At 35.3% G+C, this 15,576-nt stretch overlaps 1 protein-coding gene across 4 annotated transcripts in view; it reads left to right on the top strand.

The window, feature by feature from the left end:
• Positions 1-15,033, top strand: part of LOC136831560 (pro-resilin-like) — a 367,651-nt gene extending 352,618 nt beyond the window's left edge. For 3 of the 4 annotated variants that reach the window (XM_067092149.1, XM_067092151.1, XM_067092150.1), the window contains exons 2-3: positions 14,045-14,119; positions 14,610-15,033. In XM_067092149.1, the coding sequence (XP_066948250.1) occupies positions 14,045-14,119; positions 14,610-14,948 (414 nt within the window). In that variant the 3' untranslated portion in view covers positions 14,949-15,033. Of the gene's footprint in view, positions 1-13,320; positions 13,375-14,044; positions 14,120-14,609 lie in introns of those variants that run through there. The other variant, XM_067092148.1, reaches the window with a different exon arrangement.
• Positions 15,034-15,576: the final 543 nt, after the last annotated feature.

Genomic DNA, 15,576 nt, shown 5'->3' with positions numbered 1-15,576 from the left:
CAAGGTCGCGGCTCGACCTTTCGACAGACCCGAGGGCGCCGCGGGTACGAGACCTCCCGGACGGAGAGCTCCCCGCTTACCTCTGACCTTCGGTGCTCGCAGGAGCTCTGTCTGTCTGTCTGTCTATACCCCGTTCGTCGAACGAGGGCAGGTTCGTTTCCGACGACTCCTGGAGGGTATGTTTACCATGATGAATTAGCGAGGTTGTTCACTGGCATTCATTTTTTCAGGTGTGTTTACATGGTCGGCCCTTTCGTAAAAGGGATTGATAACGAAACATTTTTTTTTGGGGGGTGGTGGGTCAGTTTGGCTTAAATAAACGTTTGTAGGGAATAAAACGCTGAATTTAAATTTTAAAAAGTTTGTTATCAGAGGTTTAGAGTAGTTCTGACTTAATTTTTGTAAGGAATAAAACGTTGAATTTCAGTAAAAAAAAAACGTTGTCAAAAAAGGTTTAGGGGTCGGTTTGGCTTAAATAAATGTTTGCAGGGAATGAAACGTTGAATTTAATTTAAAACGTTTGTTATCAGAGGTTTAGGGTCGGTTTGACTTAATGTTTGTAGGGAATAAAACGCTGAATTTAAATTTTAAAAAAATGTTTGTTAAAGGAGGTTTAGGGTCGGTTTGGCTTAATGTTTGTAGGGAACAAAAAGTTGAATTTAAATTTAAAAAACGTTTGTTATAAGAGGTTTAGGGTCGGTTTGGCTTAAGTAAATGTTTGTAGGGAATAAAACGTTAATACAAAAAACGTTTGTTATCAGAGGTTTAGAGTTGTTTTGGGTTAATGTTTGTAGGGAATAAAACGTTGGATTTAAATTAAAAACGTTTTTTAAAAGAGGTTTAGGGTCGGTTTGACAGTTAGGAAATGTTTGCAGGGAATAAAAGGTGGAATTTGAATTTTAAAAAAATGTTCGTTATAAGGGGTTTAGAGTCGTTTTGGTATAATGTTTGTAGGGAATAAAACGTTGAATTTAAGCAAAAAAAACTTTGTTAAAAAAGGTTTAGGGTCAGTTTGGCTTAACTAAACGTTTGTGTGGAATAAAAGTTGAATTTAAAATAAAAAAAACTTTTGTTAAAAGATGTTTGTTGTCGGTTTGGCCTAAATAAATGTTTTTACGGAATAAAACGTTGAATTTAGATAAACAAAACGCTTGTTATAAGAGGTTTAGAGTAGTTTTGACTAAATGTTTGAAGGGAATAAAACGTTGAACTTAAGCAAAATAAAAACACCTTTGTTAAAAGAGGTTTATGGTCGGTTTGGCTTCAATAAATGATTGTATGGAATAAAACGTTGAATTTAAATTTAAATGAAAAAAAAGTTTGTTATAGGAGAAGCTTAAGAGTTCTACTCATCACAGAGAAATCGTTGTTATAATTCCAATAATTCGCCTTAATAGCCGCAATCTTTTTAACTCTCAGTCTTATTCAACAATTGTGCTTCAATACTATAAAGGGGAGTTGGCTCAACACTCCCTTCAAACTTTCCACTTCTCTCTCTCTTCTTTTTCTTTTCTTTATATGTTATATATTTTATATATATATATATATATATATATATATATATATATATATATATAGAGAGAGAGAGAGAGAGAGAGAGAGAGAGAGAGAGAGAGAGAGAGAGAGAGAGAGAGAGAGAGAGAGAGAGAGAGAGAGAGAGAGAGAATCAAATGTTGTCAAAAAGGAAATATTGCCAGTGTAGTTAGTTACGTGAATATAATACATTATTGAATTTTTATATATATATTTATTCGATAATTTAGCAACATATTTAATGGCCATCTTCTCTTCCTGTAATCTGTTGCCAAATATATTTGATATTATCTGATAATAAGATATATATTTCCTTATATGGATATAAAATATATACATGCGTGAGTTAATGCTATGGTTAAACATGCATCTTAGTGGCAATGTGGTGTTTATTTTACGTACATGCATAAACACATGAAATATATATATATATATATATATATATATATATATATATATATATATATATATATTTATATATATATACAGACACATACACACACATATTATATATATATATATATATATATATATATATATATATATATATATATATATATATATATATATATATATTTCCTGGAGTTTTTATACGGATGTATCTTCGTTGTTCAAAATGATTTATTACATTCAGCATTTTATTAAATCAAATATCTCTTTAAAAGGTCAGCTGAGTTGCCGAGTCAAAATCTCTCAATACACTAAGTTGCGTCACGAGAATATTATGCAAGTTTCTCTCATAATAAAATATCTCACGAACTTTTGACTTTTCCGCAAGAATTTGAGAGTAATATGAAAATTCGACGTCAAACGAATAACAAAAATAATTTTTAAAATACTGGAAATTCGTCGTGTTCCAGGAGACAATATGTAGACTATGAATATTTATAAAAACAAGTGAAAAATGCACCGAAGTTCTTCGGCGCAATTGAGTTTTCTGTACATCGTATAATCAAGGCCACTGAAAATATATCTATCTTTCGGTGGTCTCGGCATAATGCTGCATGAGCCGCGGCCCATGAAACTTTAACCAAGGCCCGGTGGTGGCCTGGCCTATATCGTTGCCAGACGCACGATGATGGCTAAATTTAACCTTAAATAAAATAAAAACTATTGAGCCTAGAGGGTTGCAATTTGGTATGTTTGATGATTGGAGGGTGGATGATCAACATTCCAATTTGCAGCCCTCTAGCCTCAGTGGTATTTAAGATCTGAGGGCGACCAGAAAAATTGCGGACGGGCAGACGAAAAACGTCACAATTATTTCTTTTCAGAAAACTAAAAACGAATGACAAGAAATTCTGAAGTATCAAAAAATATTTTTCCCAGGCTGGTTCATATGCTAAAGTGACTCTTTCAGTTACTTTTACCAGATTCTTCCATTACATAATTCGCTCCTGGGAAATCATGATCGCCTTATGGCGCGCAAATAAAAAATGAAAACCTAAAAGAATGATCTCTTTCCACGTTCCTTTAGATTACCGACATCACGCGCGTATCGATACGCATCAGAACTGATGCTTCGGAACCCTTTAATGCTGTTATCAGTTACGTTCTCACCTCGAATTCTCATCTTTCTCTCTCGTCATTCTCTCTCATTTTTCTCTCTTGCATGACTTACCTGCGCAGATCTTTCGTGCGCAGGTCGTTGTTATTTTCTTTTTTATTACCATTCCCACTGGCGCAGAGACGCTTTACAATCTCCCCCCCGGTCATCAAAAAAGTCTAAATTCAAAGGGGGTTTTTTTTGGTTGTAAAGGAACGGAAGGAGATACAAGTTTCTAATTTCATTCCCGAATTACTCATTTTAGTTAAAGTGAAAAAGGCGTCAAGATGGAATAAAGTGTCTTGCATTTTGATGTATGCTGCAATAAACTTCGGTGGAACTGAGGTATTTTAATGTTAAAATCGCATTGAATTTCATTCGACTTACGCGGAGCAGGACATCATAGAATTAGAATGCAACGCAATGTGAGATAGATAGATGGTCAGACAGATAGATAGATAATTAAGGTCAGACAGATAGAGAGATAAGAGAGAGAGAGAGAGAGAGAGAGAGAGAAGAGAGAGAGAGAGAGAGAGAAAGAGAGAGAGAGAGAGAGAGAGAGAGAGAGAGAGAGAGAGAGAGAGAGAGAGAGAGAGAGAGAGAGAAAGAGAGAAAGAGAGAGAGAGAGAGAGAGATAAACAGAGAGACAACGAGAGAGAAAGAGAAAGAGAGAGAGAGAGAGAGAGAGAGAGAGAGAGAGAGAGAGACTGCAAACCACGTATGTTGCAAACCAACCTTGTCCGTTCAAGTCGATAATTGGAAACAATTATTCAGGGCAGGAACTGTCTTAGTAAAAAACAAAAAAAAAAAACTAAAGCGAAGGAAACGCATCCATCACAAACCAATTTCTGAGAGTAGCGAACGAGCCCGGGGTCAAGGATAAAAACAGAAATAAAAAATTGCCAAAAAAAAAAAAAAACAAGATAAAGAGAGTTGACGAATTCGATCGAAAAATGATATCAAGACTCAAAAAAAAGATTCATGTTGTAAAAAGTTGTTTTTCTTTCGTATTGAGAGCAGCGTCGGGTTTATCTTAGAATTGTTTAAGATAATGGTTTAAGTTAAAGGTTTAAGATATATACGAGTCGTCCCGATGGCGCTCGGCTTCGACCAGAAAGCGTCACTTATAGAATAATATACATTTTTTGTATTATTTTTTAACTTAGTCTTCCCTAACGTCAACGTCTTTGGCCCTACTGTGGTCAAGAATTCCTAGGGCGTTGCAGAGGAAGTTTAAATCCTTAGACTTTAAATCCTACTCTATAACACGTAATGAAGGCTTCAAATCCTACTCTATAACACACAGTGAGGCCTCAAATCCTTGTCTATTGCACGTAATGAAAGGTTCATATCCTATTCTATTACACGTGATGAAAGCTTCAAATCCTTCTCTATAACACGTATTGAAGGCTTCAGATCCTACGCTATAATATTTAATGAAGGCTTCAAATCCTACTCTGTAACACGTAATGAAGGCTTTAACTACTCTGTTACACTTACTGAAGGCTTCAAATCCTACTCTATAACACGTATTGAAGGCTTCAACCACTCTATTACACTTACTGAAGGCTTCAAATCCTACTCTATAACACGTGATGAAAGCTTCAACCACTCTATTACACTTATTGAAGGCTTCAGATCCTACTCTATAACACGTGATGAAGGCTTCAACTACTCTATTCCAATTATTGAAAGCTTCAAATCCTACTCTATAACACGTGATGAAGGCTTCAACTACTCTATTCCAATTACCGAATGCTTCAAATCCTACTCTATAACACATGATGAAGGCTTCAACCACTCTATTACACTTATTGAAGGCTTCAAATCCTACTCTCTAACACGTGATGAAGGCTTCAACTACTCTATTCCAATTATTGACTGCTTCAGATCCTACTTTATAACACGCGTTGAAGGCATCCATTATCGTTTTCACAATGGCGCCCACGTTCGTAGGGTCTGACTTGACAAAAGATTGGGGTCAGGCAGCCGGGTGACTGAGGAGCATGAGCTGACACTATCCAGCCACTGACAAATGCTCTTTGCTGACAAAGGGACTATCTTGGACTGACAGAACATCACATTTGAAGATTTCATCAGAACTGATTCTTTCCCCAAGTGGTCCATCCCAATTGACTCCAGAGTTGAAAACACAGTGTCCAATCACCTTGCTTGCATGTGCCTTTTGCTTGCACTTTTGGTAGGGTTAGAACAGTGGCCAATCACCTTGCCTGCATATGCCTTTTGCTTGAATTTTTGGTAGGGTTAGAAAACCGGAGATAGTGTGTGATCAAAGTTACGGCTCAGTAGAAATTGCCCAGATCAGCCTGGGAAAAAAGTTAGAATTTACTGAAGTTTGTCTGAATTTACTGAGTTTCCACTCTGATCAGCCGCTGTTCTGACATAGCAGTGAGATTGCAGACCACCAGCAGTGCGAATAGCAATTTATACCCAAAAATCTGTGACTCAGAACCACAACAGGTTTCTGTACAGCCGCTACAGCGTATAATCAAGGCCACCGAAAATAGATCTATCTTTCGGTGTTCTCGGTATCATGAACCGCGGCCCATAAAACTTTAGCCAAGGCCCGGTGGTGGGCTATCCTATCTCGTTGCCAGAAGCATGATTATGGCTAACTTTAACCTTAAATAAAATAAAAACTACTGAGACTAGAGGGCTGCAGATTGGTATGTTTAATGATTGGAGGGTGAATGATCAACATACCAATTTGCAGCTCTCTAGCCTCAGACAGAAAAAAGTGCGGACAGAATAAAGTGCAGACGGACAGATAAAGCCGGCACAATAGTTTCCTTTTACAGAAAACTAAAAACGAAGCAATTGTTCCCAAGGAACGCTGAGAGCTTTTTCAAAAAATCTTTTCGCGTAGCTTCCTCTGCTGAGTAACGACAATAGTGTTACCTCTGTGGAGGGGGGTGGTGCGTCCAGCCCAGGAAATATCATGGTGTACTACCAAGGGGCTTGCTGCTGCGCAAGAAATATTATTGCATCAATCTGGGAGTATCACGCAATGTGGAATCTCTGCGTTCTTCTTCTCTGGATGTAGTCAGAGGAATTGAGGTGATCTAAGCGTATCTCCATTCAAATAAAAGAAGCACGTTCATAAGAATATAATATAATGATTATACGAATAATTCATTATTTTTTCCCATATAGATAAACAGAAATATGTTGATGATAATGAGATATAATGATCATGCGAATAATCATTATTTTTCCCAAATAGACAAACAGAAAAGGTAAATTAAAGTCATTTTTTGACACTATTAGCTCCTGTAAGAGAAAGACTATTGGAACTATTTATGCCCACTTTATCTGTGTAGTTCCTCGAAATGGTTCGTTGACAAGTGAACCTTTTAAAAGATTAATATTTTTCCTAGAACTAAACGTGAAAGTATAATTACTCGAAACATATGGAGGGTCGACGAGTGACCTAAAAATTCATCTTAATAACCTTTGAATATTATAAATGATCTTCAAGTTAATTCATATTCTCTCACGTTGTAGATTGTAAAAAAAATACATATTTAGATTTATTTTAATCTTACTAAACTTTGAATATTATAAATTATCTTCAGCCTAATTCATAATTTCTCATGTTGTATATCGTAAGTAAAAATACATATTTAGATTTATTTTAATCTTAATAACCTTTGAATATTATAAATTATCTTCAACTTAATTTTTAATGTCTCATGTTGTAGACTGTAAGAAAAATAAGAATATTATAAATGATCTTAAAGTATTTTCATAATCTCTCACATTGTAGATTGTAAAAAAAAAATACATATATACATATTAAATTTATTTTAATCTTAATAACCTTTGAATATTATAAATTATCTTCAACCTAATTCATAATGTCACATGTTGTAGATCGTAAGAAAAAGACATATTTAGATTTATTTTAATCTTAATAACCTTTGAATATTATAAATTATCTTCAACTTAAGTTTTAATGTCTCATGTTGTAGACTGTAAGAAAAATAAGAATATTATAAATGATCTTAAAGTATTTTCATAATCTCTCACATTGTAGATTGTAAAAAAAATACATATATACATATTAAATTTATTTTAATCTTAATAACCTTTGAATATTATAAATTATCTTCAACCTAATTCATAATGTCACATGTTGTAGATCGTAAGAAAAAATACATATTTAGATTTATTTGAATCTTAATAACCTTTGAATATTATAAATTATCTTCAACTTAATTCATAATGTCTCATGTTGTAGACTGTAAGAAAAATACATATTTAGACTTATTTCTACCTGAACATATTCCCTGCTTCGAACACAAAATTCTCTTACAAAGAGACAGAGAGAGAGAGAGAGAGAGAGAGAGAGAGCTCAAGAAATTTCCTAACCAAACGACCACATCCAAGATCTTGTCCTTGCTAGCCTAGAAGGGTAATTTGAAACGAAAGAAAAAAAAACAAGGAAGAAGAAGAAGAAGAAGAAGAAGAAGAAGAAGAAGAAGAAGAAGAAGAAGAAGAAGAAGATATGAGGTAGGCAACGAAGAAAACAAACAGCCATGACCCTTCGTAGACTGAGCAGACTGACGGAGGGCGTGGCTCTGCCCGATAAACATGACCTTACAAACACCACCGGAGTAAAAACTTGAGTAGGTAAGATTCAGCTGGGTATAAATCGCACTTTCCTCTGTCCGATGAAACTCAGATAGTTTTATTATTATTATTATTATTATTATTATTATTATTATTATTATTATTATTATTATTATTATTATTATAAAATTAGAGCATAAACTGAGTTACGTAAGCCCATATATTTATTTGGTTTTATCATCGAAATTATTGAAGAAATTGTTTTAATTGATATATATATATGTATGTGTATATATATATATATATATATATATATATATATATATATATATATATATATATATATATATCGAAATGAATCGGTGCATATGTAAGAGATACCTGAATAGACGTGAAAAATAAATATTTTTATGGCATATATAAAGGAACTAGAAAATTCATAAAGAAGAATGCATATATATATAAATGTATGTATGCATACATACACACACACATATATACTATATATATATATATATATATATATATATATATATATATATATATATATATATATATATATATATATTAAGATAATAATCATAATTCAAACAAGGAGAAAAGAATCGAACGTCAAAATGTCAAGAATAAAAGAGAAACATTATTACTGCCCACAGGCAGACCCATGTCATTACCACACTTTCATTTAAGGGTTAAAGTCCCCAACTATTGTGTTGTTTCTCTTTTGTATCAGTGTCACGTAGAACTATAAATTCAGGACTGAATACCTTTTTTTACTCCTAATTTCAAGCTCCCTTTTTCAGTCACCAATAATTCTCGTAAACTGTTCAAATTTTGTTAATATTAAGAGGAAACACGTAAGAAATGCAACGAAGTTTATTCGAGTTTTCTGTACAGCGTATAATCAAGGCCACCGAACATAGATCTATCTTTCGGTGGTCTCCGTATAATGCTGTATGAGCCGCGGCCCATGAAATTTTAACCACGGCCCGGTTGTGGCCTGCCCTATATCGTTGACAGACGCACGATTATGGCTAACTTTAATCTTAAATAAAATTAAAACTACTGAGGCTAGAGGGCTGCAATTTGGTATGTTTGATGATTGAAGGGTGGATGATCAACATCCAATGTGCAGCCCTCTAGCCTCAGTAGTTTTTAAGATCTGAGGGCGGACAGAAAAAGTGAGGACAGAAGAAAGTGCGGACAGAAAAAGTAAGAAAAGGCAGAAAAGTAAGGGCAGAAAAAGTGCGGACAGGAAAAAGTGTGGACGGAAAGACAAACAAACAAAGCACAAATAGTTTTCTTTTACAGAAAACTAAAACCATCTTCCTACAGTCTTCCTCTGATAATAAGTGTATGAGAAGATATTCAATCTGACAGAAAATATATCTGAGATTATGTGTTTTATTTAAAAAAAAAAAAAAACTCCCTGTTCAGTAGATTACTATGGAACAATCAGATGTTCTTCCTTCAATAATCATATTTTCTTTGCTAAGTATTTAATTACATCTGTTTTTCTTATCTAATTTCTGATCTTTTCTTTCTGTATATCATACTATCTTCTGTAACTTCTTTCAAATAAACATCATATCCTTTGGAAGCTTAAATTTTAAGTCAATGGTCCCTGTGGGCTCGTTCTCTATGAATATGCGTTTATCTTCTGAGTAATAATAATAATAATAATAATAATAATAATAATAATAATAATAATAATAATAATAATTTAATTTTCATATTCAATTAGTCCTAAATCCGCCTTAAATTAGGACGAAGATGGTTTGACGAAATCACTAAATCAAACAAAAATAAAATTGAGAATTGACTTCTTCATTTAGACCCATTGTCCACCTAACCAAAGAAGGGATACATATCTACGTGACTGACCAATCACCGCTGGAGAATTTAGAAATCGAAGAAAATAAAAACTGGTTGTAAGTGGTTGACACCAGGGTACAAGACTCCGCCCACTTCTCTTTTGAGTCCCATCTGAGTCACAGGTACGGTCTTCAAGGCGTGGAAGCTTACCCGTTCGCTGTAGACGTTTGCTAGATTCTGAAAATAAATTCTCGATTTGTGTGGAAATTCTCTTCACAGGCGCCTTATTTCTGATGCAGACAGTTTAAATATGACTGGCAGTAACTGTTCCTTTGTTTTGTATGTTTTATATTTCCAGGATAAACTTAATAATGTCCCCAGGGCAGGAATTAAAAAATTGACTGAATTTTTGCTGGTCCTAAGTATGGCTGCCTTGACGTCTGCTGAAAACAGAACGAGATATTACTACGCTTCCCAAGAGTAAGTATTGAAGTGTCGCTCTTCACAGCATATTTTGGTGACTCCAGTTTTAGTAGCCATAAATCAATCAGTCAATCACAGCATATTTTGAACGAAGACAACACCAAATAGAGTTTAGACTTAATCAACCTTTAAGTCCAAGGATATGCAAGAAAGTCCTTATTTCCACAGGCCTCAACAGCTCCCAGAAGGACGCTTCCAGAGGATGTTCTTCCACGTCGATGGTGATGATGTTTAAGACTTGTATATTGATTAAGAATCGACTAACAATTATATCTTTAGTTCATACACTCATTTATTTTATCTGTTGAAGTCAGATGTTCTCCCTGGACTGAAATATACCCATCATCAGCTGGAAGAAGTAGGATCCTGGTGTCCGAATTCATTGCTGGTAGGACTCGAAGGACAGAAGGACTTTGGCTGAAACGTATAAAACTGAAATATCATAATCATCTCACGTACAAATATAGAATTAACTTACAATGAAAATGTAACTCGTCAAACACCCAGTATCTTATGGACTTTTTCCAGTGGATACCTCGAAAACTGATACAGACACACACACACACATCTACATATCCGGGTAATTAACGTTATTCGTTCTGATACACAGGAAGCGATTTCTCATCTCGGCCGGTCATCAGGATATCTTCATTTCTTTCTTCATTTGGGTCTAGGCTTAGTAGAGACAAGCGTCTCCGAAGTGCGGAGAAATCGAGAAGAAGGCAGTGTGGTGATCAGTAAATTATTACAGACGTATCTGGCTATAAGTGACCAGTAGATTCTAAATATATATACGTATATATATTTGTGTGTCTGTCAACGTCCTTGTCTGCGAGTTCTGTCAATCTTCACTACTGTCTGACGGCATAAGCAGCCAAAAGTTCAGATCTTCACACGCATACCTGTATCATAGCAATTCTCCAGCAACTAAATCAACTCTCTCGTGTTTAATAAACATAGATTCTATAATTTCCTTCACTTCCTTTTTCCTTCATTCCAAAATACCAGTCATAACATCTTCGTTCCTTCTTATAAGAATTTACAACACACCTGCTTCAAGCACATCTTCGCCCCCGTGTTGTAAGAAACTTACAACACTGATCATTTGCGCAAGTTAGTTTCGTTTTCCTCGACTTTTTTCCTTTTTTTTTTATTTTTACTCTTTTACGTAACTGATTTTCCTCATCCGTCTCCGTTATCTAAATATTGTGCAAAGTATCGGCTGTTGCTTCAGTTCCTGGCTTCGTAAGACCTCGAGGTAGCTTTTTTGCAGGTGTTCATCAGCTGTGCATGCATGCAATCTATAGAAAGAGAGAGAGAGAGAGAGAGAGAGAGAGAGAGAGAGAGAGAGAGAGAGAGAGAGAGAGAGAGAGAGATTACTTTAAGACATTTGTGTTTTCTAATATAGACATTTGGACTTCAAATTTGTGAGGGAGAGAGAGAAAAAGAAAGAGAGATAGAGAGATTTAGTTTATTTCAAAATATTTCAGTCTTATAATTCGCCTCTGTTTTTGAACATTTGGACCTCAAGTTTTAGAGAGAGAGAGAGAGAGATAACTTTAAGACATTTGTGTTTTTATCAATGACATTTCGAATCTAAATTTGTGAGGGAGAGAGAGATTCCTTCAAAACATTTGTACCTTTTGAGAGAGAGAGAGAGAGAGAGAGAGAGAGAGAGAGAGAGAGAGAGAGAGAGAGAGAGAGAGAGAGAGAGTTTACTTTAAGACATTTGTGTTTTCTATTATGTACGTTTGGACTCCAAATTTGTGAGGAAGAGAGAGAGAGAGAGAGAGAGAGAGAGAGAGAGAGAGAGAGAGAAAAAGAGAGAGAGAGAGAGATTTAGTTTGCTACAAAATATTTCAGTCTTATTAGTCGCCTCTGTTGTGAACATCTGGACCTTTTGAGAGAGAGAGAGAGAGAGAGAGAGAGAGAGAGAGAGAGAGAGAGAGAGAGAGAGAGTTTACTTTAAGACATTTAATATGGACATTTGGACTCAAATTTGTGAGGGAAAAAGAGAGAGAGAGAGAGAGAGAGAGAGAGAGAGATTTAGTTTACTTCAAAATATTTCAGTCTTATAATTCGCCTCTGTTGTGAACATTTGGACCTTCGAGTTTGAGAGAGAGAGAGAGAGAGAGAGAGAGAGAGAGAGAGAGAGAGAGAGGTTTACTTTAAGATATTTCCATCGTGAATCCTTACAACTTTAGTTAGGAGCATTTGACTCCGAGTCTAAACGATCTGTACATTCACTGGAATACTTTCGAATATTTGTATTTTCTTACCTTTCCTAAGCGCATGCGCAGACTCCGTCACTTCAGACTTATACTCGATAGTTTTCGCAAACAATAAAAGTTTCGTCAGTCCATCCCGAGTGATTTCGCAGGCGCCAGGGGTCTTCTGTACTGACCGAACGTAACGTACATGGAATGATCTCTCTCTCTCTCTCTCTCTCTCTCTCTCTCTCTCTCTCTCTCAGAATTAAAATCTCTTTTGTTACTATTCCAGTCACAAGCAAGATAATCAGGAGAGTGGATTAAATAAAATAAATAAATGTAAAAGTTTTCGAAAACTAATGTTAACAGACACTGATGAAAAGTGAATATGGTAGAAATCAATTAAATGCAGTTCAGTCTTTTGATAATACCATCACTTTCTAATGAACTTTAAAGACAGAACAGCTGAAGATAGATAAAATATTTAAATAAAAGAAAATATAACTAGATGGAATAGTTTGTTGTCCAGTCTTACTATATTTTCTTTTAATCAGATGGAATAACAAATTATCTGAGTGACAATATAATAATACATTCTTGATTTATACCGAATATGGAAGATAAGTCTTAGGTCACATTAAAAGCTTTTTTTGTGTGTGTGTGTTCCGATTTATATTCCTTACCAGAACCATCTATCCGACGTCTGACATAAACAAACAAATCATACCGAACATGGCAGCTCCTTCCTCGGTTACACTAAACGTTTTATTTTTTTAGGATCTCTATTTCCTACCAGCGCATTCTATCCGACATTTAACAAAAACAAACAAAAGACGTCAACAAAAAACAAAGAAAATCAGACTAGCAGCATCTACAGCTATTGATTCATTGCCGACCTTACCTTACCTTACCCAACGCAACCCTTCTCCTATGGAGGGAGAGCAGCTGTTCTTCTAAGACCCGCCCTTCTTAATGACCAACCGGAGGCTATCCTGATTTCGTAGGAGGGCCAGAGCGTCTTCCCCAAAAGAAATTCGGAGGTAGAAAAAAGAAGGGAGAAAAAAAAAAGGTTGATCTTGATGTTTGGGGGCGAAAGTTGCGTGATTCCGAGCCGTATAAAAGGGTGCCCAGCTATGGGTTTCATTAGTTAGTTCTCTGAGAGCAGCCCCTTAAACACTCAACATGAACGCCAAGGTTTGTAAATCGCTCAGTTATTGTTTGTGGCTGAGGTTCTTCGGCTGGTTGGTCTAAAATCTAAATGCTGTAAAGATTCTTACTGAGTACCTTTACATTAAACTTCTTTGACATGAGTTCTAAAGCATCGCAGTTTAAGAAAGTGAAGTTAAGGATAAAGATTACTTTACATGGAACAACAGAAACTTTATAAAGTAAAACAAATAATTCTATGTCTTTATTTATGTAAATCACATCTACATAGCTCTTTTTTTTATAATCTGGTATTGGCCAATTTTTCAATTCAGCGAGAAGCTAAATTATGCTTTTATTTCAATATACTATATAATTCTATATCTTTATAGTTTTACATGTTCTATATCCCAGTACCTCTGTCTTACTGTATTCACACATTTTATAGATTTTGTCTATCCCCACATTTCTTCATTTATCTATATTTGACATCCCTCAATCTGTATCTCTCCCTCACATGTATCCTATATTATCATATATGTCTATTATCTCTATTATTTCTATTTCTATTTCTATTTCTTCTGTATCCCTACATTTCTTCGTTTATTTATATCTGGCTTCTCTCAATCTGTGTCTCTCCTTCACTTGTTTTCTGTGCTATCATATATGTCTATTTCTATTATTTCTATTTACATTTCTATTTCTATTTCTATTTCAGGTCCTCCTTTTCCTCGGTCTCGTGGCTCTGGCCGCTGCTGACAAGCGCCCATCCTTCTCCTACGGCGTCCCAGACGTGAGTCCCTGTGTCTGTTAATCGAGATTTATTCTTAAATAATGAATATAAGGATTGGTATCACCCATATTCAGAATCCTTCATTCTCAAGTATATTATTATTATTATTTCATTTACTATTTTTCTTCCTCAATGATGAATCTTAGGATTGGTATCACCCATATTCAGAATCCTTCATCCTTAAGTATATTACTATTATTCTATTTACTATTTTTCTTCCTAAATGATGAATCTTAGGATTGGTATCACCCATATTCAGAATCCTTCATCCCTAAGTATATTATTATTATATTCTGGTTACTATTTTTCTTCCGATATAATGAATCTTAGGACTGGTATTACCCATATTCAGAATCCTTCATCCTTAAGTATATTATTGTTATTTCAGTTACTATTCTGCTTCCTAAATAATGAATATTAGGATTGGCATCACCCATATCCAGAATCCTTCATCCTCAAGAATATAACGATTCTATTTTCTCTATTTCAGTCATCCTCAGAGTCCGAGGAATCCTTCGAATCCGGCGAGGTCAAGTACAACTTCAACTGGGCCGTCGACCACGATCCTTCCAGCAACGAATTCGGACACCAGGAGGCCCGCGACGGAGACGACACCCAGGGATCCTACTACGTCCAGCTCCCCGACGGGCGCCTGCAGAAGGTGGCCTTCCACGTCGACGGAGATGACGGTTATATCGCCGAAGTCACCTACGAAGGAGAGGCTCAGTTCCCCGATTCCTCGGAGTCCGTTGAATCCGTCGAGGTCCCCAGATACGCCCCCCCTCCAAGGAGGTCCTACTTCGCTCCCGACTCCAACGAATCCAAGTAGACAAGTGGAGATGTTGAATCGATCGCTCTTTCGACACTGTGTTCTTTTCGAATATATTTAATTAAATTATTTATTTGCAAGATGATCACTGAGTTTTCTTTTTAACCCAGTATTTCAGTGAGGCTCTTAATGTACCCATGAAATCGTGACATGGATCTATAACTATAAAATTTTCACTAGAAAAATTTAAAAGGAATTTCTAAGGCACGGAATGGAAACACTACTTAATATTGCGAGTAATTTCTTTTTTATTTTTTGGCCAAATATAAAAACGTACACGTATCACACCCACTCAACCACATGATAAAAGTGTATTCATGTATTTATAAGTATAATTTGCTACCTGTACAAAGGAAAAATACCACAATTGGCTTTCAAACACCATTAAACGTATGAATGACTGGAAGTAACAATGTTATAAGACATCTCTCGAAATCCGTATAAAATCAATTTTTTTTATCATTAAAAGTTCATGTATGTTTCTCATCATAACATAAAATCAAGAAAATCATTTTAATGTAATATAGTTATTCACTGATTTAATATATGACTGGCTGCAAGTCTTGTAACGAACAGAAGGTAACAGTGAGTAGCATTTAAATCCAAGTGCTCAGTGACCTTTGGAAAT

The sequence above is a fragment of the Macrobrachium rosenbergii genome, chromosome 48 (genome assembly GCF_040412425.1).
Source record: "Macrobrachium rosenbergii isolate ZJJX-2024 chromosome 48, ASM4041242v1, whole genome shotgun sequence".
NCBI classification, from domain to species: domain Eukaryota; kingdom Metazoa; phylum Arthropoda; class Malacostraca; order Decapoda; family Palaemonidae; genus Macrobrachium; species Macrobrachium rosenbergii.
Note: the sequence above shows the minus strand (reverse complement) of the source record. Positions and strands in the feature narration are given on the sequence as shown.